The sequence below is a fragment of the Lissotriton vulgaris genome, chromosome 11 (assembly GCF_964263255.1).
Source record: "Lissotriton vulgaris chromosome 11, aLisVul1.2, whole genome shotgun sequence".
Classification (NCBI taxonomy): Eukaryota; Metazoa; Chordata; class Amphibia; order Caudata; family Salamandridae; genus Lissotriton; species Lissotriton vulgaris.
The window spans coordinates 197,503,641-197,529,081 of record NC_141699.1 but is presented as its reverse complement, the minus strand read 5'-3'; the positions used below and the strand labels follow the sequence as shown (position 1 = coordinate 197,529,081).

General features: G+C 50.0%; 1 protein-coding gene across 2 annotated transcripts in view; it reads right to left on the bottom strand.

Moving 5' to 3' along the window:
• ACACB (acetyl-CoA carboxylase beta) overlaps positions 1-25,441 on the bottom strand; it is a 1,895,698-nt gene that overhangs the window by 1,426,596 nt on the left and 443,661 nt on the right. For both annotated transcript variants that reach the window (XM_086943101.1, XM_086943102.1), the window contains exon 23: positions 20,298-20,411. In XM_086943101.1, the coding sequence (XP_086799227.1) occupies positions 20,298-20,411 (114 nt within the window). The remainder of the gene's footprint in view (positions 1-20,297; positions 20,412-25,441) is intronic.

The following is a 25,441-nucleotide window of genomic DNA, read 5'->3' as shown; positions in this document are numbered from 1 at the left end:
CCTTCTTGCAGCCAGCAAAACCCACGTAGAGCTGATCGTCAATATGATAGTCTTTAGTCCTATCAAGATAGAAACTAACAGCTCTCCTCGGGTCCAAACGATGAAGCCTCTCCTCCTCCTTGGAAGGCTGTGGGGGAGGATAGAAGGTAGGAAGGGTTATGGATTGTCCTAGGTGGAAGGGAGTAACCACCTTAGGCAGAAAAGCAGCCCTGGTCCTGAGAACCATTCTGTCAGCATGGATGGACAGGAATGGGGGTTTCAAACTAAGAGCCTGAAGCTCACTTACCCTCCTTGCCGAGGTAATTGCCACAAGGAAGACCACCTTAAAAGAAAGAAGCCTCATGGGACACTTGTGCAAGGGCTCAAACGGAGAACCCATCAGATAGGTCAACACAAGATTCAAGTCCCAATGAGGACCAATAAAGGGAGAAGGAGGGAACTTATTAACAAGTCCCTTCAAAAATCTCAAAACCACAGGAGACTTAAAAAGAGAGGGCTGATCCGGCAAACAGAGAAATGCCGATAAGGCCGAAAGATAACCTTTGAGAGTGGCAACAGCAACACCCTGCCGTGCCAGAGAAAGAGCAAACAACAAAATGTCAGACAAACGTGCCTTTAACGGATCAACATCCCTCTCCCTACACCAAGATACAAACTTAGACCACCTATACGAATAGATGGACTTGGTGGAGTCGCGCTTGGCAGAAAGAATGACATCCACCACATCGTGAGGGAGAGAGAAAGAATTCAGATTGCCCCGTTCAATCTCCAGGCATGAAGGTGTAATGTCTGGAGGTGGGGGTGTAGAACCTGCCCCTCCATCTGAGAGAGGAGGTCTGCCCTGAAAGGGAGACGGAGCGGCGGGTGAGAGGAGAGGTGGAGAAGATCTGTGTACCACACCCTTCTTGGCCAATCCGGGGCGACCAATATGACTTGGGCCCGGTCTTGGCGAATCTTCCTCAGAACCCGAGGAATCAAGGGTATGGGAGGAAAAGCGTAAAGGAGTCGTCCTTCCCAACTCAACTGAAACGCGTCCCCCAATGCTCCTTGCATCGGATACTGGAGACTGCAGAATGACGGGCAGTGGGCATTCTCGCAAGTGGCAAACAGATCCACCCGAGGAGTTCCCCACATCTGAAAGATGTCGTGAACAACCTCCGGGTGAAGCCTCCACTCGTGGTCGGCAGAGAACTGCCGACTGAGAACATCCGCACGAACGTTCAGGACTCCGGCCAGATGATTTGCCATCAGACAAATCTGGTGGTCCTGAACCCAGGACCAGAGACGCAGAGCCTCTTTGCAAAGACACCACGACCCTACTCCTCCCTGCTTGTTGATGTACCACATCGCGGTCGTGTTGTCCGTCAGGACTTGGACCGACCGACCGCGAAGGGAAGGGAGGAAGGCCTTGAGCGCCAGACGTATGGCCCGCAATTCTAAAAGGTTGATGTGATGCAACCTTTCCTCTGGAGACCAAAGACCCTTGACCTCCAGATCCCCCAGATGAGCACCCCATCCTAGAGTGGACGCATCCGTTATCACCGTGGCAACCGATGGAGGCAGATGGAAAGGCTTTCCTTGTGACAGATTGCCTTCCACGCCCCACCAAGATAGATCCGCCGCAGTTTCTCTGGAGATCTTCACTGACTCCCCGAGATCTCCGTTGTGTTGATACCACTGCCTGTGGAGGCACCACTGGAGTGCCCTCATGTGCCAGCGTGCATGGTTGACCAGGAGAATGCAAGAAGCCATCAGACCGAGCAGGCGAAGGACCTTCAGGACCGGAACAACCGCTCCATTGTGAAATAAAGGAATCATTTCCTGAATGTCGCGAATCCTTTGCGGAGGAGGAAATGCACGACATACAGTAGTGTCCAGTACCGCACCTATGAACAGGTTGCGCTGAAAGGGCACCAGGTGAGATTTGGGCACGTTTATCGAAAAACCCAACCTGAACAACAGCTGCGAAGTCTCTTGCAGGTGATGAAGCACCTTCTCGGGCGACTCCGCTTTGATCAGCCAGTCGTCCAGATACGGGAATACAGGTATACCCGACCTCCTGAGATGTGCCGCCACCACTGCCATCACCTTGGTGAAAACTCGAGGCGCAGTAGTAAGACCAAACGGAAGGACCGCAAACTGGTAGTGTTGCGATCCCACCGTAAAACGGAGATACTTCCTGTGCGACTTCAGGATTGGGATGTGAAAATACGCATCCTGCAAGTCGATTGACACCATCCAGTCTTCTTCCAACAGCGCTTGAAGAACCTGCGCAAGAGTGAGCATTTTGAATTTCTCCTGCTTGAGATAGAGATTCAAAATCCTGAGGTCCAGGATTGGACGTAACCTGCCATCCTTCTTGGGGATCAGGAAATACCGGGAGTAGCACCCCTGACCCCTCTCCTGCTCTGGAACCACCTCTATCGCACCTTTTTTGAACAAAGCCAGGACTTCTTCCTGCAGGCGAACAAGGTGGTTCTCCGAACAAAAACCCTGGCAAGGAGGGTAATTGGGAGGGAACTCCTGGAAAGGAAGAGCATACCCATTTTCTAAGAGATTGAGAACCCAAAGATCTGATGTAACCGATTCCCAATCCCGTAGAAAATGAGTAAGCCGACCCCCCACCGGAGCCACATGATCCAGAATGGCGGATCTAGGGCTGCTTTGCTGCAGAGGGAGGGGGTTGATTATTAGAGGAAGAGGAGGAGGAGGAAGCCTGGCGTCCACGACCACGGCCCCTTTGCTTTCCTCTGTAGGTTTTATACAGAGGATTCTGACGCTGCTGCTGCTGTCCTTGGTTGTAGGGACGAAAATTGGATCTGCCAAAACCCCTGAACTTCCTAGTCGCAGAGCCCCTTGTCTGAAGGCCCAAAGACTTCGCCGTAGCCCGGCTGTCTTTGAATCTCTCCAGAGCTACGTCAGCCTTCTTGCCAAAGAGGCCTGTCCCATCAAATGGCAAGTCCAACAATGTAGACTGAACATCAGAAGAAAAATCGGAGGACTTAAGCCATGCAGCCCTTCTTGTTGCAACAGTAGAGGCCATAATCCTGGCAACAGAGTCCGCCGTGTCCATACCACTCTGTATAACCATACGAGCTGCAGCCTGAGTATCAGCAACCACCTCGTTAAAGTTCTTCCTATCGTCCTCTGGAAGCTTAGAAGAAAGTTGTTTAACAGAGTCCATCAACGCATGAACGTATCTCCCCAAAAGGCAAGTAGCATTGGTGGACTTCAAGGCCATGCTACCCGAGGAGAAAATCTTTTTAGCAGACTGGTCCAATTTCTTAGAGTCCTTGTCTGCCGGCACCTGAGGGAAAGAGCCCGCAGCCCTGCTGTTACAGGCGGCCTGCACTACCAGACTCTCCGGTGCAGGATGCGAGGAAAGAAAATCAGGGTCATCAGGAGCCACCCTGTAACGCCTTGCCACTGACCTGGAAACCGCAGGAGCAGACAAAGGTCTCTTCCAGACCTCCTTTATTGGTTCAGTCAACGCCTCTGTAAAAGGAAGAGTAGGCTCCACAATTGAAGAAGGCGAATGCAAAACTTCCGTAAGGATGTTGGGCTTGTATTCAACTGTGGGCAAAGTCAAGCCTAGCAGATCTGCAGCCTTCCTAATAACAACATGATAGGGTGCTAAGTCCTTAGATGGAGTATCTGAAACAGACGGCAAACCCCACTCAGGAGAAAGTTCCAGGCCACTTACGCTTTGGAGGTCCTCAAAGCAATCCCCCTGATCTTGCAACTCTCCTTCCTCAAACTCGGAGTCCATACACTCTTTCTCCTCCAACAGGCGTTGTGCCCTGCGCCTCGACCATTCCATGCGGACCGAAGTCGATGGATCCGGCAACGACTCCGACGGCGCCGGAGCCGCGTCGAGCGAGGAGCCTGAGGACGGGAAGCACCGACGGGAAGCACCATGATCCGAATCACCACGAAGCCGATCCGGAGTCGGCGAAGCCGCATGCGAAGTCGACGACCTCGGCGGCGCCGCACCGAGCCAAGGAGTACAAGGCGTCGGCATAAACGGCATAAAGGGGGCCGGGGCATAAGCCTGGGGCACACCCAAATTGAAAGACAAAGGACCCATGGGACCAACAGGCGCACTAGTGGGGTACATTGCCCTCGAGTAAACTCCAAACATGGCGTTTAAAAACTGCGAGGGATCCTGACCTGGACCTGGAAAGGGTGGGTACGAACCCAACTGCCGCTCCGAAGGAGGCTGATCCGGCAAGGGCGCACCCTGGCCCTCTTGCTCTTCAGGCTCCACAACCGGAGTCGGTGCTCGAGGAACCTCTTCTTCATGCACCGATGAATGGTGCGACTCCAGATCCTGTTCCGGCTCCTGAACTGGAGAACCAACGTGAGATCGAGCCGGAGAAGGAGACACGAAGTCCTTGTGATGTTTACGTGACTTCTTCCTCGAATCCGAAGACTCCTTGCCAGAGTGGTGTCTGGAGTGATGTTTACTCCTCTTATGCTTCTTTCTCGAGGAGCTCTAAGCATGGCCCGAGGCCGACTTGGATCCGGACCTCGACCTCCCTCTGGACCTTGATCTCTCACTCGACCTCGCCTTGGCCCTCGAAGCCGACCTCGACTTAGACCGCGACAGCTGTCTCGACTTCGAGCGCCTGGACACCGACCTCGAAGACCTTCCGGCTTCTCTTTCCTTCACCTTTGCAAGCAGAAGCTTCGCCTCCCGCTCTCGCAAGGCTTTGGGGTTCATCTTGTCAAAGGGACCACAGTTCTTAACATCGTGACCCGAACCAAGACACCACAGACAGTCGGAATGCGTTTCCCGGATAGGCGCCGGGATCCCTTTTTGGGTAGCTGTTGCGCCCTATAAATTGATAAAATAAAATAAATATAAATATCGGTGATCGACATCATCCGGGAACAGGAACCACATTGTTTGAAACCTGTCTTCCTCGACGACATCCTCGGCGAAGAAGTGAAATCCAACAGAGAAACTGTGACAGCTAAACAGAGAAAAGATACAAAAGTATCGCAGAAGATCCCAGAAACCGTTAGCGTCGACGACGCGGAAAAAAGGGAACTGACGTCATCACGCCGACGTGGGCCTTATATGGAGTCGGTGACGTCAGACAGAGTCGCGCGCGATGCCGTGCTCCTATGGCGTCGTCCACACCGGCGTGCTACGAAGAATTTTCCGAACGTTGCTGGCGCAAGGGGGATATTCACAAGATGAGGAATCCACTCGGCAGATGTATCTATCAGAAATTGATCCACATTCTGTCCATGCAATTGCCGCCATAAGTGCGCTGGGGATGCTCAGACGTGGGTCCCAGGCACTCCACACCACTGGAGTCAAGCTAGCCGGGCTGATGAGAGGTGTTACCTCGAAACCGGTCCGGTCCTCGGATGCTTGATTCCGTTCTGGGAAGGACATGGCTTTTGTAGTTCGGACTGGACTGTTCCCATGGGGCACAGGGTAAGAGCTGATTTGCATATCGCCATTGTCTAACCCAGGGTGGTGTGGAGTGCAAAAAAACGATGGATTTGGGCCCAGATCTTTGGACTGGGGTGAATGTGTGACATTGATCCACATTCTGTCCATCACCTGTTTTGTTTGCAATTGCTGCCATAAGTGCGCTGGGGATGCTCAGACGTGGGTCCCAGGCACTCCACACCACTGGAGTCAAGCTAGCCGGGCTGATGAGGTGTTACCTCGAAACCGGTCCTGTCCTCGGATGCTTGATTCCGTTCTGGGAAGGACATGGCTTTTGTAGTTCGGACTGGACTGTTCCCATGGGGCACAGGGTCAGAGCTGATTTGCATATCGCCATTGTCTAACCCAGGGTGGTGTGGAGTTCAAAAAAACGATGGATTTGGGCCCAGATCTTTGGACTGGGGTGAATGTGTGACATTGATCCACATTCTGTCCATCACCTGTTTTGTTTGCAATTGCCGCCATACGTGCGCTGGGGATGCTCAGACGTGGGTCCCAGGCACTCCACACCACTGGAGTCAAGCTAGCCGGGCTGATGAGAGGTGTTACCTCGAAACCGGTCCGGTCCTCCGATGCTTGATTCCGTTCTGGGAAGGACATGGCTTTTGAAGTTCGGACTGGACTGTTCCCATGGGGCACAGGGTCAGAGCTGATTTGATATCGCCATTGTCTAACCCAGGTGTAGGAAGGTACATCCTGACTATGGTTGCCCCCAACTTTTTGCCCTGTGTTTTAGCTGGTTTTGGACATAGTCGACCTGGGACCCTGCCAATCAGGACCCCAGGCCTACTGCTCTCTCTTTAAAATGGATTCCATGTACCCTAGGTACATTTCCAATTGGTACTGGGCCACCTTATCAGACCCTGTAACTCAGGGCATAGGTGTACCCAGGGCTGCCAGGGGCTGCAGCATGTATTATGCCACCCCTGGCTGGCCTCCTAAATTTGACACAACTGGCTGCATGACAGCTGGGGCAAAGTCGTGTAATCACCCTTTGCTGTAGGTGTAGTATACCAATACCTAACCCTAAAATGGACACACAGATTCCTATCAGTCACTCCTATGGCAGGCCTTGACAATCCTGAAGGCAGAGTGCTTGGAATCGTGTGAGATGGTGCTCTGGCATGAGCTGAGCCTGTCTGCAGTTTGCGGAACCAAGTCCAAATAGCTGTTCCATGATATCGCATACCATATACTCTTAAGTGCATTATAATCCTCGCGGTTAAATGCTAACTTTGGTATTGCTTTATCAAAACATGTCGAGTAAGGTGTCATACGAATTGGAATACTAACCCCTCGCCAATTCTGGCGACGGGGTTAGCATTCCACCCTTCTAGAGGGACACGACATGTATGTAACTGTGAACCCCGGTTAAAGTTAACTGAAGCCTCAGCTCCACAAAATGGATGCTGCCACCACAGACACGAGTCTGACCCCCTGCAGCTGGGAGTCCTTCCAGCGAGGGGAGCCTGGACAAAGGGTTTCCTGTCAGGGGCGGTGCTAGCACCGTCCCAGACATGGTTTTGTGTATCCTGGGTAGGCAGGGCTTTACAGGAAGGTGACTGCTGAGTGGCACCCCGGTGCTCACTACGCATAGGCCGGTCTGAACCAGTTCCAGGGGCACACCAGCCCCTGGCCTGGGGAAGTCCGGCATGGCAGAGGGGTGTAACCACCCCCCTCCTAGTCCCACCCATAGGCAGGACCTAGTCACCGGGTCAGCCCCCTTTTTTAGTATAAAGATGGGAGCGGGCCCCCTGTTCAAATTAGATCATCTTTGGAATCAAGACACGACTTTCTGCGAAAGGACTTCACGATTTCTTCATCAAGATTCTCCCTTGTGGCTAAGGAGTAGTCACCCTGCATCCGCAGGCACCATCCTAAAGAACACTGCGGTCTGCTGCAAGTCCTTCATCACAAATCCGACGACCCAGCTCGACGAGACCCGGCTTCCCTGGCACCTCTGACCTCTACTCACCTCTACAGCCAAGCTGAGAACCGTGAGTGCGACGAGACCTCGAGGGACCGACGATCGCCAAGACTGCACGACATCTTTACTGCAAGCCCACCGTGTCCTCCACGGGTGAGTGCTTTGGGGTCCGAGAAGCCCCGACCCTGCGCAGCTCCAGCACCCAAGGTCAGCCTCCCTGCATCTCCATGATCTGCGTGGGGCCCTTCTGCTGTTTGCTGTGCACCGCGTTGTTTGGCTACTAGCCGGCTGGCTTGTGGCCTTCTGAACGACGCCCGACGACATCACTGCTGCTGGTCTGGTTGCTCCAGACTGGCCCTTGCTTCCTTCTTGAAGAGAGGCACCCCGGACCCTCCTGGTCCACTCCAGACGCCATTTTAGGTCCACCGCGTGGGCTTGAATTTGCCAAGGCTTTGTTGCCCAATCCTGGGTCCAGCGACGCCGACAGCTTCTATCTTCGTGGGACAGCTCGATCCTCCTTCCTGGTCGCCGACAACGCCTCCTGGTCCGTGTGATCTCTGAGCACAGCGTCACCCACACGCCTTGTCGAGGTGGCCACCATCCGGTGCCCTCCTGGTGCCCACTGACTACTGGCTAGTAGTCTCGAACTTGGTCCCCTCTGCTTTCAGGTGTCATCTTCCATCGATCCAGGCTTGGATCCACCGAACTTTCTTCCCTGGTCGCCTGCCAGCAACTTCTTCCTTCCAGGCTCCTGGTCCGTCAACGAGGATTCCCGACGTCTTTTGAGTCCTATGCAGCTGCAGCCCCTGGGCTAGGTAACTTCGGCATTTCGGTGCCCCAGCATAGCCTCACTATCCAAGGATCAGAATCTACTTTCGTTTTCTCCCTACCAGGTCGGGTTCGCCCGAGAACACTAACTTTGCAATTTCTAGCTACCATAGACTTTGTCCCGCATCTCGCGTGAGAGTGCACACACTGCACCCGAGTCCCCTGGGTCTCCTAGAAGTAATCTAACAATTCTATAGTCAAGTCCTAGCGATTCCAAAGGCTATTAGTACTGTACTTACCTGCTAGTAATTTCGCATTCCACTTTTCAAGTATATGGTTTTCCGTGCCCCTCGGGCATTTGTATATACTGTGCTAACTTAAGTATTTTTGTAAGAGTTTTGGTTTGTGCTTAGTACCCTGTCCTCATAAAGAGTACAGGGCTGTTGTGATCTTTAATAAATAACTGTTTATTTTCATAACACTTGTGTGGTGTCCTTTCACTTGGTGTTCAAGGGGTATATGTGGTATAACAGCTGGCTTAACACGCCCTCTCGAGTCTTTAGCCTTAGACTGCTCGTATCCACGCTACTAGGATAGCTGGTCTATAAGGTTGACTTACAACCAATCATCAATAAGGGTTGCTGGACTGATACATAGTGTTCACTAGAATAGTGAGCACTGCATATCAGGCCACCTTCTCACACCAGGGTGGTGTGGAGTGCAAAAAAACGATGGAATTGGGCTCAGATCTTTGGACTGGGGTGAATGTGTGACATTGATCCACATTCTGTCCATCACCTGTTTTGTTTGCAAATGCCGCCATAAGTGCGCTGGGGATGCTCAGACGTGGGTCCCAGGCACTCCACACCACTGGAGTCAAGCTAGCCGGGCTGATGAGAGGTGTTACCTCGAAACCGGTCCGGTCCTCGGATGCTTGATTCGGTTCTGGGAAGGACATGGCTTTTGTAGTTCGGACTGGACTGTTCCCATCGGGCACAGGGTCAGAGCTGATTTGCATATCGCCATTGTCTAACCCAGGGTGGTGTGGAGTGCAAAAAAACGATGGATTTGGGCCCAGATCTTTGGACTGGGGTGAATGTGTGACATTGATCCACATTCTGTCCATCACCTGTTTTGTTTGCAATTGCCGCCATAAGTGCGCTGGGGATGCTCAGACGTGGGTCCCAGGCACTCCACACCACTGGAGTCAAGCTAGCCGGGCTGATGAGAGGTGTTACCTCGAAGCCGGTCAGGTCCTCGGATGCTTGATTCCGTTCTGGGAAGGACATGGCTTTTGTAGTTCGGACTAGACTGTTCCCATGGGGCACAGGGTCAGAGCTGATTTGCATATCGCCATTGTCTAACCCAGGGTGGTGTGGAGTGCAAAAAAACGATGGATTTGGGCCCAGATCTTTGGACTGGGGTGAATGTGTGACATTGATCCACATTCTGTCCATCACCTGTTTTGTTTGTATCAGAATAGATAGCAGTCCTTTTCCAAGAGCGTTTCTAGGCTAGGCCCTCTTTGTCTCAGGGCTCTGCGCCGTAAACTTTTTTTTTTTTATAGAAAAGACTCATTAAGAAAAACATGTAACAACTTTTGACATAAAGCAATCTTTGTGTATACACAACATTACAGAAAAGTAATCGTAAAGAGAAAAAACATGTACCTTAGTTAAATAGGTGTCTTAGAACTGCTTGTCCCACTGCTGCATCTGCTTTCCATTCTGTGTCCAGACAATAATGGGCTAGGTCTAGGTAATTGTTATTTACCGATTCGAAAATACAGAATTTTACCGATTCGGTATTTTCAAATATGTAAATGTTATGTAGATAATTTTTCGGTAATAAATACCGAATTGTTAAGATTCGGTATTTACCGAATGGGTAATTACCGATTCTGTATTTGCCATTCATTCCTATGGGCCTGGAGGCCCATAGGAATGAATGTCAATTACCGAATCGGTAAATTGGGAACAAGTCAAGAGTGGCAGTGTGTCACTTTGACACCCTGTTGCACCCCTGATTAGTGCTTGTGTGCACATATGGCACACATACATGCCCTAAGGGCATGCATGTCTGTCACATGGCACAGGTGTAAATGCACAGATTTGCATTTACATAGGAATTCGTTATTTACCACCAACTAATAGTTGGTGGTAAATAACGAATCCTTAAAGCCCAGAAGCACTCTTTGAAGTGCTTTCTACATTTCATTTACCGATTCGGTAAATATCCGAATTGGTAAATAATGATTCTGTAAATACGAATCAGTAAATACCGATTAGTTATTTACCAAATCGGTAAATGTGCCTCCTACATAGGAAAAGTCTATTACCGGTCGGTAAAGGCCGATTTCGGCCGTTACCAACCGGTAATAGCCTTACTACATCTGGCCCAATGTTTGGTAAATGTATGGACATTTGACCAAGTTGCTGCTCTGCAGACGTCTGGAAGCGATACACCTGCTAGCAATGCAGTTGAAGTTGCCATCTTCCGTATATCATGAGCACGTACCTTTGTGCACAAAGGTTTTCCCGTTTTTTCATGACAGAAGACGATGGCGGATGCAATCCATCTAGAGATGGAGGATCTTGATAGAGCCAAACCTTTTCTAGGACCTGAGTAAGCAATAAATAACTGATTTGATTTACGAAAAGATTTTGTTTTTTCAATGTAAAACTTTAGACATCTCCCAATGTCCAAAGTATGAAGAGCTTTTTCTGCAGCAGTGGAAGGATTCTTGAAATACGTAGGTAGGATCACAGGTTCATTTAGATGAAAAGAAGAAGGTATTTTAGGGGCTAAATTTCGGATTTGTTCTTAGAAGCACCTTATCAGATCTGAATTGCATGAAGGGATCTTGAATTGAGAAAGCTTGAATTTCGCTGACTCTACTGGCTGAGGTGAGAGCAAGAAGCAAGGCTACCTTCCATGAGAGAAATTGCAACTCAGCTTTGTGAATTGGTTCAAAAGGTGCTTACATGAGCTGTGACAAGACTATGTTAAGCTGCCAAGGAGGCGGAGGACGTTTAATTGGAGGAAATTTCCTGAATAAGCCTTTTAGGAATTCTTTAATTAACCAAAGAGATGGACATCCTGGAGATCTACGGTATCTGGATATTGCTGCTAAATGGACTTTTATTGAAGAATGAGAAAGTCCCAATCTGGCCAGTTGAAGCAGATATGGAAGAATTTACTCCGATGAGTAAGTAAAAGGATGAATCTTATGTGAAAGACACCAGTTGCAGAATCTTTTCCATTTTGCCGTGTATGTCTTGTTAGTAGACATTGCTGTAGAACTTGCCAGGATTTCACGACATTCTTGAGGAATATCTAGTGACTGAAACTCATGCTCGAAAGGTTCCAAGCTGACAATTTTAGAGAGGTCAATTGTGGGTGAAGAACTTGACCCTTGTTCATGGAAATCAGAGTCTGGATTATTGGGAAATGTATCCTGGGTTTCACTGATAATTGGAGAAGTTCTGTGTACCAAAATTGCCTCGGCCAGGATGGGGCTATTAGAATTATTTGGCATGGTTCTGATTTTCTCAGTATTCTCAGAATTAGAGAAAAAGGAGGGAAAGCATAAGCAAACATCCCTGTCCATCGGAGATGAAGAGCATTCCCTCTTGAACCTTTCTGTGGGAATCTGCTTGCGTAATGTTTGCATTTTTTGTTGTTCTCAGTTGCAAACAAGTCCAAATTTGGTTTGCCCCATAGATTGAATATCCAACGTAGTTGGTCTTGATTCAGTTCACACTCGTGGCAAATGGCGGATGATCTGCTTAACAAATCTGCTCTTGCATGGTCTACCCCAGGAACATGCTCTACTTGTAGAGCTATTTTGTGACGAAGAAGCCAGGTCCAATTTGTCTGTGCCTGAGTAGATAGGGGCTTCGATCTTGTGCCACCTTGTTTCCGAAGATAGAACATTGTCGTAGTGCTGTCAGTCCTCACCAAGACCGATGAACCACAAATTCTGGGAAGAAAGGCTTGAAGACCCAGGAAAACTGCTTTTAATTCCAAGAGATTGATGTGAAGTTTTGCCTCCTGAGGGGACCACAGACCTTGAATCTCTAGGTCTTGCAGGTGTGCTCCCCAACCTCGCAATGAAGCGTCCGATGTCATGACGTAACTTGGAGATTGAGGTTCGAATAGTAGGCCCTTTGTCAAGTTGCTCCTGATACCCCACCATGTCATTGCCCGTTTGATCTGAAAGTTGATGACCAGCTTGTCGTCGAATGAACTTAGAGCTTGAACCCAGTTTTTCTAGGGATTCTTGAAGTGGCCTCATATGCAAACGGCAGTTGGGAATCAATGTTGTAGGAATTGAGAGAGGTAACAGAACTGAGTGATATGAGACGGTGTCGGAGGCGCCTGAAGAATATCACTGTCTGCGACCAGAATCTTGCTTTCCTCTTGCAGCAGATTTTCTCCTCCCTTGTTGCTGAAAAGATGTATTAGAGGAACGATATTGTTGATTGGAGGAGTACTGACGGTAACCCTGTTGATGGTACGGTTGGTACCTATTTGACTGAAAAGAAGACTGCTACTCCTGAGGCGGAAGCCGGGAGATTGTTTGTTTGCCTGTGTTTATTTTAAAAACTTGCAACTTGTGCTTTGTGCATATTTTACTCACCTGCCGCCCCCCTGATGACTCCCACGCAGCGGACCTAGCGCTGACGGAGGGAAATTGACGACGCCTCGGCGAGCACTGAGGCCACGCCCACTCCTCAGGCCACGCCCCCCGCTCATAGTTTAAAAGGCGCGCTGACCAATACGCGCTCAGAAGACTGCTACTCCTGAGGCGGAAGCCGGGAGATTATTTGTTTGCCTGTGTTTATTTTAAAAACTTGCAACTTGTGCTTTGTGCATATTTTACTCACCTGCCGCCCCCCTGATGACTCCCACGCAGCGGACCTAGCGCTGACGGAGGGAAATTGAAGACGCCTCGGCGAGCACTGAGGCCATGCCCACTCCTCAGGCCACGCCCCCCGCTCATAGTTTAAAAGGCGCGCTGACCAATACGCGCTCAGAAGACTGCTACTCCTCAGGCGGAAGCCGGGAGATTGTTTGTTTGCCTGTGTTTATTTTAAAAACTTGCAACTTGTGCTTTGTGCATATTTTACTCACCTGCCGCCCCCCTGATCACTCCCACGCAGCGGACCTAGCGCTGACGGAGGGAAATTGACGACGCCTCGGCGAGCACTGAGGCCACGCCCACTCCTCAGGCCACGCCCCCCGTTCATAGTTTAAAAGACGCGCTGACCAATACGCGCTCAGAAGACTGCTACTCCTGAGGCGGAAGCCGGGAGATTGTTTGTTTGCCTGTGTTTATTTTAAAAACTTGCAACTTGTGCTTTGTGCATATTTTACTCACCTGCCGCCCCCCTGATCACTCCCACGCAGCGGACCTAGCGTTGACGGAGGGAAATTGACGACGCCTCGGCGAGCACTGAGGCCACGCCCACTCCTCAGGCCACGCCCCCCGCTCATAGTTTAAAAGGCGCGCTGACCAATACGCGCTCAGAAGACTGCTAATCCTGAGGCGGAAGCCGGGAGATTGTTTGTTTGCCTATGTTTATTTTAAAAACTTGCAACTTGTGCTTTGTGCATATTTTACTCACCTGCCGCCCCCCGATCACTCCCACGCAGCGGACCTAGCGCTGACGGAGGGAAATTGACGACGCCTCGGCGAGCACTTAGGCCACGCCCACTCCTCAGGCCACGCCCCCCGCTCATAGTTTAAAAGGCGCGCTGACCGATACGCGCTCAGAAGACTGCTACTCCTGAGGCGGAAGCCGGGAGATTGTTTGTTTGCCTGTGTTTATTTTAAAAACTTGCAACTTGTGCTTTGTGCATATTTTACTCACCTGCCGCCCCCCTGATCACTCCCACGCAGCGGACCTAGCGCTGACGGAGGGAAATTGACGACGCCTCGGCGAGCACTGAGGCCACGCCCACTCAGGCAACGCCCCTCCTCTCTACTTAAAATGTGTCAACACAGGAAGCGCAGCGGACGGGCGCAGCGGGTGCGCCGTCAGCGCGCCGAAGGCGCGCCAAAGGCAAGCCCGTCTGGGCCCGTCCGGGCCCAGCCGGCCCCAGGCCCAGCCACTCTGCCCATTTTAGCCAGGAACCACCGGACCTACTCCCGTGAGGAGCTTCTAGCCTTAAATACCCAAAAACATCCCTCCTGCACGTGCATCCTGAAGGGTGATAACCAATTCACAAGATGCACCACCTGCAACCCCGCAGATCAAGACCCGGCACACAATGGCCTGCACCTAGGCCTACTCAATTGCAGGTCGCTTGTGAAGCACTCGCACGAAATTAACCTTTTAATCACAAACCAAGCCTTAGACATCTTGTTTCTCACTGAAACCTGGCTCACCCCTAGCAGTGGCCCCGATATCGTCCTCGCACTCCCCCCCGGGTACCTTATGTGCTCGTTGAATAGACAAGAGGGTAGAGGAGGTGGATTAGCAATAATCCTCAAGGACGACTTTACCTGCAGAATATCTGACGGCAACATCAAGGGACATGAAAGCTGTCACTTCGCTATTCAAATTTCCCCAGTTACCTCGCTGTCTGGAACGCTGGTATATCGCCCCCCGGGCAATCTTGCAGACTTTCCGAACAAAATCATCGAGCAGACCTCCATTAAATGTACGTCTTCCACCAACTACCTACTACTGGGAGACTTCAATGTACACTTCTTGGACCCGGTCGACAAGCAGGCCAGTGAACTGCTACAGGACATCACCTCCATCGGCCTTGACCTAAAAAACCCACAGGCCACTCATGAAAGAGGGCAACTGCTCGATCCCATCTTCTCAAACATCCCAGACCTGAAAACCCTTGATCACATCCCCCTCCCCTGGACTGACCACTTCCTGGTCCCCTTCGTATGGGACATCAACATTCCGCCCCCTCAACCTCCCAAAACCAGAACACATACCAGACGATGGCAGAAATTGGAACCAGACGTATGGGCAGCCAAATTAAGGGAACACGTTCCCTACCCCTCTCAAGACACCATAGCAGCGGACAAGGAATTTAACACCTGGGTCACCCAATCGCTTGACGCCACCCTGCCTAAAATCAACTCTCTGAAACACACCAAGAGAGTTAACCCTTCACCCTGGTATACCCCTGAACTCAACCTTTTGCGTAAGGTTTGCAAAAGGAATGAACGCCTCTGGAGGAAGGAAAAAACAGAGGAGAGAAAAGAAACATTTCGTACCTCCGTAAAATCTTACAAAAAGGAGCTACGCAACACCAAAATCGGTTTCTACGAAAGCAGAATCACAAACGCTGCCTGCTCGGCCCACGAAACCTACTCCATTCTTAAAGAACTCCTCCACGCCCCCGACCCCCCACTCAAACCTCTCGATCCCAAAGAAGCAGAAAGCAAATGCTCCAAACTCGCCACCTTCTTTGACGAGAAGATCCAAAAAATTCTCCTGGCTATACCCCCCCCTGAACCGGCTCACACGGATCGGGATCTTACCATCTCTACCACTAACCCCTCCCATCCGTCTGACATCCCTCGACCCTCCCTGGATGTCTTTGGCCCTGTGACAACGGAAGGGGTAGGGGCAACTTTGGCCTCAATTAAAAGTGGTTCCCCCCTCGACCCCGCACCCCTCCGCTTCCTGAAAAAAGTGTCTGGCACCATCATCCCCCCCCTCACGGCTCTGATTAACTCCTCCCTTTCGGAGGGCACAGTTCCCCCCAGCTGGAAAGCGGCAGCAGTTAAAGGTCTACTAAAAAAACCCTCTCTAGACCCTCAGGACCTCTCCAATTACAGGCCCATCTCCCTCCTCCCAGGAAACAGTAAAATCGCTGAGAAGTTAGTGAACAAACAACTGTCACTTTTCCTGGAGAGCAATAACCTATTAGGGGTCTCCCAGACAGGGTTCCGTCCAGGTCAGGGCACTGACATCGCCCTCCTGGCAGCAGTGGACAAGGCCAGAAGCATTTTGGACACGGGAGGATCAGTGGCAGTGATCCTCCTGGACCTCAGTGCGGCCTTCGACACTGTAGACCATCCCACCCTAATCCAACGACTGGGAGAAATTGGATTAAGGGGTATGGCCCTGAAGTGGCTAAAATCTTTCTTATCAGGCCGTTCCTTCCAGGTTTGGGAGAACGACAGCCACTCACCTATCATCCCCCTCCGCTGTGGAGTGCCGCAGGGCTCATCTTTGAGCCCTACGTTATTCAACGTGTACATGGCCCCACTGGAGAAGAGAGTTAGCTCGTTCGGCGTTTCAATTATCAACTACGCTGACGACACCCAGTTGGTGGTAACTCTCTCACATCCCCATCACGCCCCCTCTGATCTCCACAGCTGCCTCTCCGAAGTCCACCGATGGATGAATCTCTCATCGTTAAAGCTGAACGGGTCAAAGACCGAGATACTCATGCTGGGTCATAAGGGGCCCTCCCTGCCACCTCACCTCTGGCCCAATTGCTTGGGTGACCCTCCCGCTCCCAAGGACGAGGTCAAAAGCCTAGGCGTGTGGATCGAGAAGGACCTGAGCTTCAAAACCCAGGCAAAAAAGACGGCAGGGACATGCTTCGGTCTCCTCAGAGCCTGTAGGAAGATCTTCCCCCTGCTCCCCGCTAACGCAAGGAAGCTCCTCATTCAGGGCCTCATCCTGGCGAGATTGGACTACTGCAACGCCATCTATCTGGGAGCTCCTGAAGGCACCCTTAACACGTTGCAGAAAGTCCAAAACGCCGCTGCCCGCCTACTTACGGGCACACCGGCTAGATCCTCTGCCAAGCCAGCCCTCAAATCTCTACACTGGCTTCCAGTCAGAGAAAGGGTCGCCTTCAAAGCCCTCTGTCTGGCCCACAAAACCCTCAACAACAACGGCCCCCCCTTCTCAAGGAACTCTTAATCCCCTACAAGGTGGAAAGGGATCTCCGGTCCAGCGGAGAAAATTTCATCTCAGTCCCCAGAGCCAAAAAAGCCAAGACCGGTGGCCGTCATTTCTCGGTCCACACGGCCAAATACTGGAATCACCTCCCACGAAGACTAGGGACAGAATCGAATCACCTCCAGTTCAGGAGATCATTAAAGACTCTCCTCTTCCCTCAAACATAATTCTTTAGACGGCTGAAACCCCTGGAGATGCAGGTTAGCGCTGGGATGCTCATTGGGTTACTACGCGCTTTACAAAACCTTTAAATAAATAAATAAATAAATAACGTTGCTGGGAATGTCCCCACGATCCTCTGCCACAAAATGACTGGTAACGACCCTGCTGCAAAGATCCCAAAGATCTAGCAGTATCAGTGTCTGCTTTTATACCCTGAAGCGCTTCGTCAATATGTTTTCCAAACAGGCTTTCTACATCAAAAGGCATGTCCATGATTTTTGATTGGACTTCAGGCCTAAAGGATGTTGATTTGAGCCATCCTTGCCTCCGTAGAGCAACCGCTCCAGCCATTGGTCGAAAAGCTATAGACACTATGTCCATCGCTACATCTATGGACTCAGATGCTATCCTGGCTCCATATTGTAAAATTGTATTTGCTTCCTCCTTTTTGTCATCTGGAAGACGTGACAGGATTGGTGCGATGTCTGGCCACATCTGTCTGTTAAATCTACTAATAAGCGCCATTTTGTTTGACGCTTTGATAGATGCTGCCGCTATGACTGCAAAGCGCTTACCAATACTATCCATTCGTTTACCCGCCTTATCAGGAAGCGCAACCAGGTTGTAATCGGATTTTTGGAGCGTCTTTGTGCCGCTTGAGTAACAACAAACTCCGGACGAGGATGTCCAAATAGACAAGCAGGCATCGTCTCTGGAGCGCGGTATTTCTTATCCAGTTTAGGAATTGAAGCTGGAACTGACGCCGGATTTTTCATCAATATTATTCCTTCATCCCAGATATGCTGGATAATCCGGATAGCTCTTACTGACTTCCGAGATGACTCTTTGAAGTCATAAAGGAAACAATCACTTTCTTTAACTGGCATAGAAAGCTGAAACCTTTTTGCGGCTTTGTCAATTAAATCACGGAAGCCGGCTATATCCTCCAGCGGAGAACTAGCTTGAGGTAATGTTGACGCAGGAGAAGTTGGAATGATGTCTTGGTTCCTTTCATCCCGAACTACATCATCCTGGGGAATCTCTCCTTCCTCAGCTTGATCGTCATGATCAGAATCTATTAAGTCATCCCGAATAGTAATTACCTTCGGAACGTCCACACGTTGGACTGGAGGAGGAAACTAAACTACTGGTGTTTTCTTCACAGGTTGAGGAGTACTTGCAGGATTAGGAGCAGAGACTGGAGCGTTATCCTCCGGAAAACAACGGTAATAACTGTCTATCATGTGCCTTAAGTCAGAAATTAAAGTTACAGGCACCAACATAGACTCCTCCTGAACATTGGGACTTACTTCCTCCTCTTCATCATAATGATAAGCCTGGTTGAAGGACTCATAACGCTTTGGGCCTCTTACTGGACAATCTTTAAAAGAGAAGTGTTCTTGAACTTCCTGGAAATCTTCATCTTCTGAATCTTGACTCTTAATATGGAGCTGCGATGGGCAATAGGCAACTCCATAAGGCCGATCTTCGTCAGATTCCTGGCAATCCAGAATAGTGGATGGCAGCAGTGGTGAAATCTTGGGAGTGGAAAACTCTCCTTTTTTACTCGTCGACGAGCCCGTCGACAGGACAATCCTTTTAATGGATATGAAAGTAGATGTCATCATCGTCGGAGAAGCAACAGCTGTCATCGGCAACGATTTTCTCGTCGTCGACGGGACAGTCGACGGGTTCGTCGCCGACAAAGATCTTGCCGTCGACGAAGCCCTGGCACTCACCGTTGACGGAGTCGTCATCACCAACGATGTCGACGACGCTATCATCGTCGAGATGGTCGTCGACGAGATCGTCGTCATCGACGAGATAGTCGTTGGGGTCGTCGACGGCTTCGTCGGCGATCTGACAGGAATATCCTTGGTTTTCGACGACGGCAACAACAACGGAGCCTTCTTTTCTGAAGTACGACGACGGCAACAACAACGGAGCCTTCTTTTCTGAAGTACTCTTGAGAGGAGTAGGAGGAAGAGAAGAAGAAGATTCACCTTCTTTGATTTTACCAGCTTTCTGTCTCTTTAGATCTCCTTTTTCCTCAGAGGACTCTCTCATGTTTTTTAGAGGTCTGTCCCTTGGCTTCACCATCAGACTCAGAGTCTGTAGATTTCTTCTTTTGAAACCATAGACGAGCTTCTCTATCTTTGAGTGTTTTAGCAGGTACGACAATGTTTGCAGTCCTTAGGAACATGCTTGGGATACAAGCAGTACAAGCATTCCTTGTGTGGGTCCTCAGAAAATAATCTGGCTTTACCACAGGATCTGCAAGATCTGAAAAGTCTATTTTTGGAGCCTTCAGACATTTTGAAGAAAATAAGCTTGAAAACCAGTACCTTTCTTCCAACTGTAGATGGTCAAGAGTTCAGCAGAGAGAAAACTGAACTGAGCTCAGGGAGACTCATTCTCACACAAAGGCGGTTGGAAATCTGAGGTATAGTGACTCTGCTGGGGATGGTGTATGCTGGTGCTGGCAGCTGATTGGCTGTGGTATGGACCACATAATGAGGAGGAGAGGTTGCCTATTGTTTTACTACTCTATGGTTTCCAGGCAGTTTTTTCTTCTACTGCTATGGTTATTCTTTTACCAGGAGACTCCCACCATGACGACGGAGAAGATACAAGCATGTGAATCTATGAAAGATACAATACTGGAGAAATGCTTATACATTCAGGCATGCCTAAAATCTAGGGAAAATGAAAAACACATTCTAGGATATAACAATCTAGACATCAATATTAGACTTGCTAGTGAGGTGCAATATTTAAAAAGCTGTGTTGCATTGACTCGGGTTAGTCCTGTCATAACAAGGATTTAATCCTGGGGTTGGAGTTCAAACACAAAAATTAGATTGTTATGCTTTCACAAAGATGTTCTGAAATTAACTGAAAGCTAGGCAGAAACAGCAAAAACGTAACTATGGTCAATAAGCAATGTCTTAGAAGTCAATTAAACAAGTACAGACATATAAAAGACCAGTATTGAAGATCTAAACTACAAAAAACAACTCACCTGTCTTGCTCTCAAAGCCACTTTCGAGTGTTCAGTTTTACTCAACTGTGTCAGCTCATTGAGAATGGTCATCAGTTCATCAGTGAGGGTGGGGTCGCGGCCACATAACTGATCCTGGAGGGGAAAATAAAAATGGTTACCAGTAAATGACATTCATTGTGTGCCACTAGTTTCATGACTTTACTGTACAGAGGAAAGTATAGCCAAAAAGCCTGAAGTTTCAGTTACAAAAGCTTTTACTTTAAAAATTTAAATGTATTTTTATTTAGTCTTTGTGGTACACTTTTCAACTATCATGATGTATTTATCAGTCTTTTTTAAATCGATCTAGATCTCTCTGTTCAGGCAGAAAAGAAAATCGTAAGAGAACACATTAATGAAATATAGAAGCTGTAGCAAGTACTTCCAAAAAGAAGTACAATTACTAAGAACTAGGGTGTGGTCAGAAACAAGACAATCTTGAAAAGTGACATACTTTCAACAATATATTACTGCACAACCAATTAACATTCTGAGATTGATTGAGGCAAGCACTTACAAATCAGTACATCTGCCAATTGTGAGGGATGCAATGGAACGTCGTCTTTTCCCAACACACCTAGTGGCCTGGTCCATTCGGCAACTTTTGCAGATGACAAACTTAACATGTGTTGAATCTGATCACTTGCAGCACACTTGAAAAACATTATTTGGGGTACACTGCAGTGACACCCATCATCCAGGCATCATGCTACTTTTGATAAATCTACCATTCCAATGGTCGCAGATGAAACTTCAGACCATTGTAGGCGAATATAGCATTAGCAGATAGATTGGGAAAACAAACTAAAATGGGGCCTGTGTCAAACTACCTCCATCTATTACAGTATTGAATAAGTAGAAGTTGTGATTGGGCCTATTTTGTCTATCTTCAAAGAGAAGATACTGTATTCTTACATCCAGTAGTAAAGACCATTCATGTATATTAACCAGCAAAGGTTTGACACGGACCACAATAATATTTGGTTCTCTAGGATGAGGGTTTTATAGGGGCTGCCCCCTCAATTTTAACTTTAACCTCTGTTGAGAGATTTCATCAGGAAAACCTGAAAAAAGAGTGCCCGGAAAAGATCTTGATTACACTACTGCTAATAACAAAAATAATATAAAGAGTGGTAGAATTCAGAGATTTAATTAATGTCTTGCGGTTCTCTTTTTTTAATTGCTCTACTTCTGACTATCATTTTTTCCTTGCACCCCAGCACAGTTTAGTGATCTGATACTGCGGTGTCGATGAATCGTATATTATTATTACTGACTAATGCACAAGTTACTTACCTTCGTTAACAATATGTCTGTAAGAAACATTGGTAGTGATAAATTCCTTAGAATTACCCCCAGGCGTCAGACTGGATCCGGAAAGTTTTTTGTCAGCAGTACCCCTGTGCGTCGGTAGGCGTCGTCGTGAGGCACCACGTGAGACGTTGGCGTCGGGATGACGTCGCCGGAGCAACATTAGACGCGCCCATGCGTGCTGACGTCATCTCCTACGCTGACGACAACCAGCTGATCCTCTCCCTGACCAACGACCCCGCCGCCGCCAGAGCCGACCTTCACGAAGGGATGAAAAACGTAGCCGAGTGGATGACGACCAGCCGCCTGAAACTGAACTCAGACAAGACGGAAGTCCTCATCCTGGGCTCCTCGCCCTCCGCCTGGGACGACTCCTGGTGGCCCCCCGCCCTGGGCACCGCACCCAAAACGACAGACCACGCACGCAACCTGGGCTTCATCCTGGACTCCTCCCTCTCCATGACCAGACAAGTCAACGCCGTCTCCTCGTCGTGCTTCAACATCCTGCGCATGCTACAGAAGATCTTCCGGTGGATCCCCACCGAGACCAGGAAGACGGTCACCCAGGCCCTCGTCACCAGCCGACTGGACTACGGCAACGCCCTCTACGCCGGAACCACCGCCAAGCTCCAGAAGAGACTCCAGCGGATCCAGAACACCTCAGCCAGACTCATCCTAGACATCCCACGACACAGCCACATCTCCGGACATCTGAGAAACCTGCATTGGCTCCCCGTCAACAAAAGAATCACCTTCCGTCTCCTCACCCACGCACACAAAGCCCTACACGATCAAGGCCCGAGCTACCTCAACAACCGCATCAACTTCTACGCTCCCAAACGCCATCTCCGATCAGCCAGTCACGCCCTCGCCGCGTCCCCCGCATCCGAAGAACGACAACAGGAGGAAGGTCCTTCTCCTACCTGGCCGCCAAGACCTGGAACCCCCTCCCGACAGACCTGCGCCTGACTCAAGACCACCTCTCCTTCAGGAAGAAGCTCAAGACCTGGCTGTTCGAGCAGTAGCAGCACCCCCCCCCCCCCCTCCCCCCCAAGCGCCTTGAGACCCTCCAGGTAAGTAGTGCGCTCTACAAATGTCTCGATTGATTGATTGATTCTGTACAATACTTTCCACGCTAGGAACGCGGAGCCATTCAAGAAAGTGACCACTGGTGCCATGAGACTAGGGTCCTGAAAAGTATGACGTTAACCCTAGAAATCAGTTCGCAAAATGGGGAGGATGGGTGGGGTGGTAAGGAATCTATCACTACTAATGTTTCTTACAGATATATCGTTACCGAAGGTAAGTAACTTGTGCATCTGAAAGAAACACGTAGTGATAGATCGCTTAGATTAGAATAGATACCACAGCAATACCAACCCCGATAGTAGGTCTGCAAACGAAGATCACACAGAAAGTCCTGGAGAACCGAAAGGCCAAAGGCCAAAGAAGCTGTCACTCCTGACTTGGCTGTCCAGACAGTAGTGCTTGGTAAAAGTGAGCAGCCAAGCCCACGTAGCTGCCTAACAGATGCCTTGCAAGGGAACTTCTCGTCCCAGAGCAGTAGTGGCTGCAGTCACCCTGGTAGGGTTGGTGCGCAACCCAACCGGAGGCACCTTTTTAGCCAAGGAGTAACAAGCCTTTATGCACAGAACAACCCACAGAGAGATGGTCCGTTTGTGCACAGACCAACCTTTCTTAGCGCCCACGTAGCCATCAAAGAGCTGGTCATCCACCTGGAACGGTTGTGTGCGGCTCAGATAGGCGGATAGCGCAAGTTTTGGGTCCAGCCGGTGGAGCCTCTCTTTCTCTTTAGAGGGATGCGGAGGCGAAAAGAAGGTGGGCAAAGTGATGGTCTGCCCGATGTGAAAGGCTGTAACAACCTTTGGCAGAAAAGAAGGACGAGTCCTCAGAACAACTTTGTCCAGATGGACAGAGAGAAAAGGAGGCTTAGAATAAAGAGCCTGGAGCTCACTCATTCTTCTGGCAGAGGTGATGGCAACCAGGAAAGCAGTCTTTAGAGTGAGAAGACGAAGAGAGCAATTTTGAAGTGACTCAAAGGGAGCGCACATCAGAAAGGTAAGAACTAGATTAAAGTCCCACTGAGGCATCACAAAAGGAACAGGAGAAAACATGTGTTTGATGCCTTTCAAGAATCTATTCACAACAGGGGACTTGAAAAGAGAAGGCTGATCTGGGAGCCTTAAAAAAGAGGAAATGGTCGAAAGATAGCCACTGATAGTGCCCAGAGTAGAGCCCTGCTGGGCCAAAGAGAAAAGAAAAAGAAGGACCTCTGAAAGAGAGGTAGAAAGGGTATCAACAGCCTTTGCTGTGCACCATGCCACAAGCGTATTCGACCTACAGGCATATACAGTTTTAGTGGAGGGACTCCTGGCTGCCAAGATAATATTACAGACTTCGGGATGCAGGTCAAAAGACGTCAACTGCTGCCGCTCAATCTCCACGCAAGGAGGTGGAAACTGGACATGTTCGGGTGGAGGACCGTCCCCTGCTGCTGCAACAGAAGACCCTCCCAAAGAGGCAGACGGATGGGGGAATCGATGCTCAAACTGAGTAGCTCAGGATACTATACTCTTCGAGCCAAGTCCGGAGCCACAAGTATTACTTGGGCCCGGTCGCGCCACATCTTCTTCAGCATCCTGGGCAGAAGTGGTAGAGGCGTTAAGGCATGCAACAGACCGCAACTCCACTCGCGACGAAAAGCGTCGCTGAGCGAGTGCCGCCTTGGAAATTCCAATGTGCAGAACTGATGACATTGCGCGCTCTCTTTGGTGGCGAATAGATCTAACAAAGGCTCTCCCCACTGCTGAAAGAGACCTAGAGCCACGTCAGAGTTCAGACGCGATTCGTGATCCAGTATGCACCGGCGGCTGAGTTCGTCTGCCCTGGCGTTCAGAGAACCTGCCAGGTGTGGAACTACCAGGGACATACCCTGATGTTCCAGCCAAGCCCAGAGGCAGATAGCCCCTTGGGATAGGGTCCACAACCCCACCACGCCCTGTTTGTTGCAGTACCAAATGGCGATGGTCCTGTCTGTGAACACCTGCACTACTCTCCCCATTACAGAGGGGAGGAATACCTTCAGTGCAAGTCGGATCGCCCGAAGCTCCAACAGGTTGATATGGTGCCTGGACTCCGCTGGAGACCAGCGGCCTCTGATCTCCGCCTCCCCCATGTGGCCGCCCCATCCCAGAAAGGACGCGTCCGTCACAACTGTATGTCCCGGTTGAGGAAGGGAGAGGGATCTGCCATTGACCCAATCGGGATTCGGGATTCATAAGCCACCACTGCAATTGCCATGCAGTGCAGTGCCCTCCGAGATCTGGACGTGAGCGGACAGGTTGCCCCGATGCTGTGCCCACTGGAACTTCAGGTCCCACTGGAGAGCCGGCATATGCCATATGCCATATGGCATGATCCACAAGCAGGATGCAGGAGGCCATGAGGCCCATTAGCCGAAGGGTCATCCTGACCGAAACCCGGGACAGAGGCTGAAAGATCGGAATCATAGCCTGAATGTCCTGGACTCGCTGTTCGGGAGGATAAACCCGAAACCGTGCAGAGTCCAGAACCGGTCCGATGAAAATGAGCTTCTGCGAGGGAACCAGGTGCGACTTCGGCAGATTGATGGAAAACCCCAGCAAATGCAGGAGGTCGGCCGCAGTCTGGAGGTGGGAGACAACTGCCTGGGGCGAGCCCGCCTTCAACAGCCAGTTGTCAAGATAGGGGAAGACTGAAACCCCTGATCTGCGCAGATGAGCTGCGACTACTGCCATCACTTTCGTGAACAG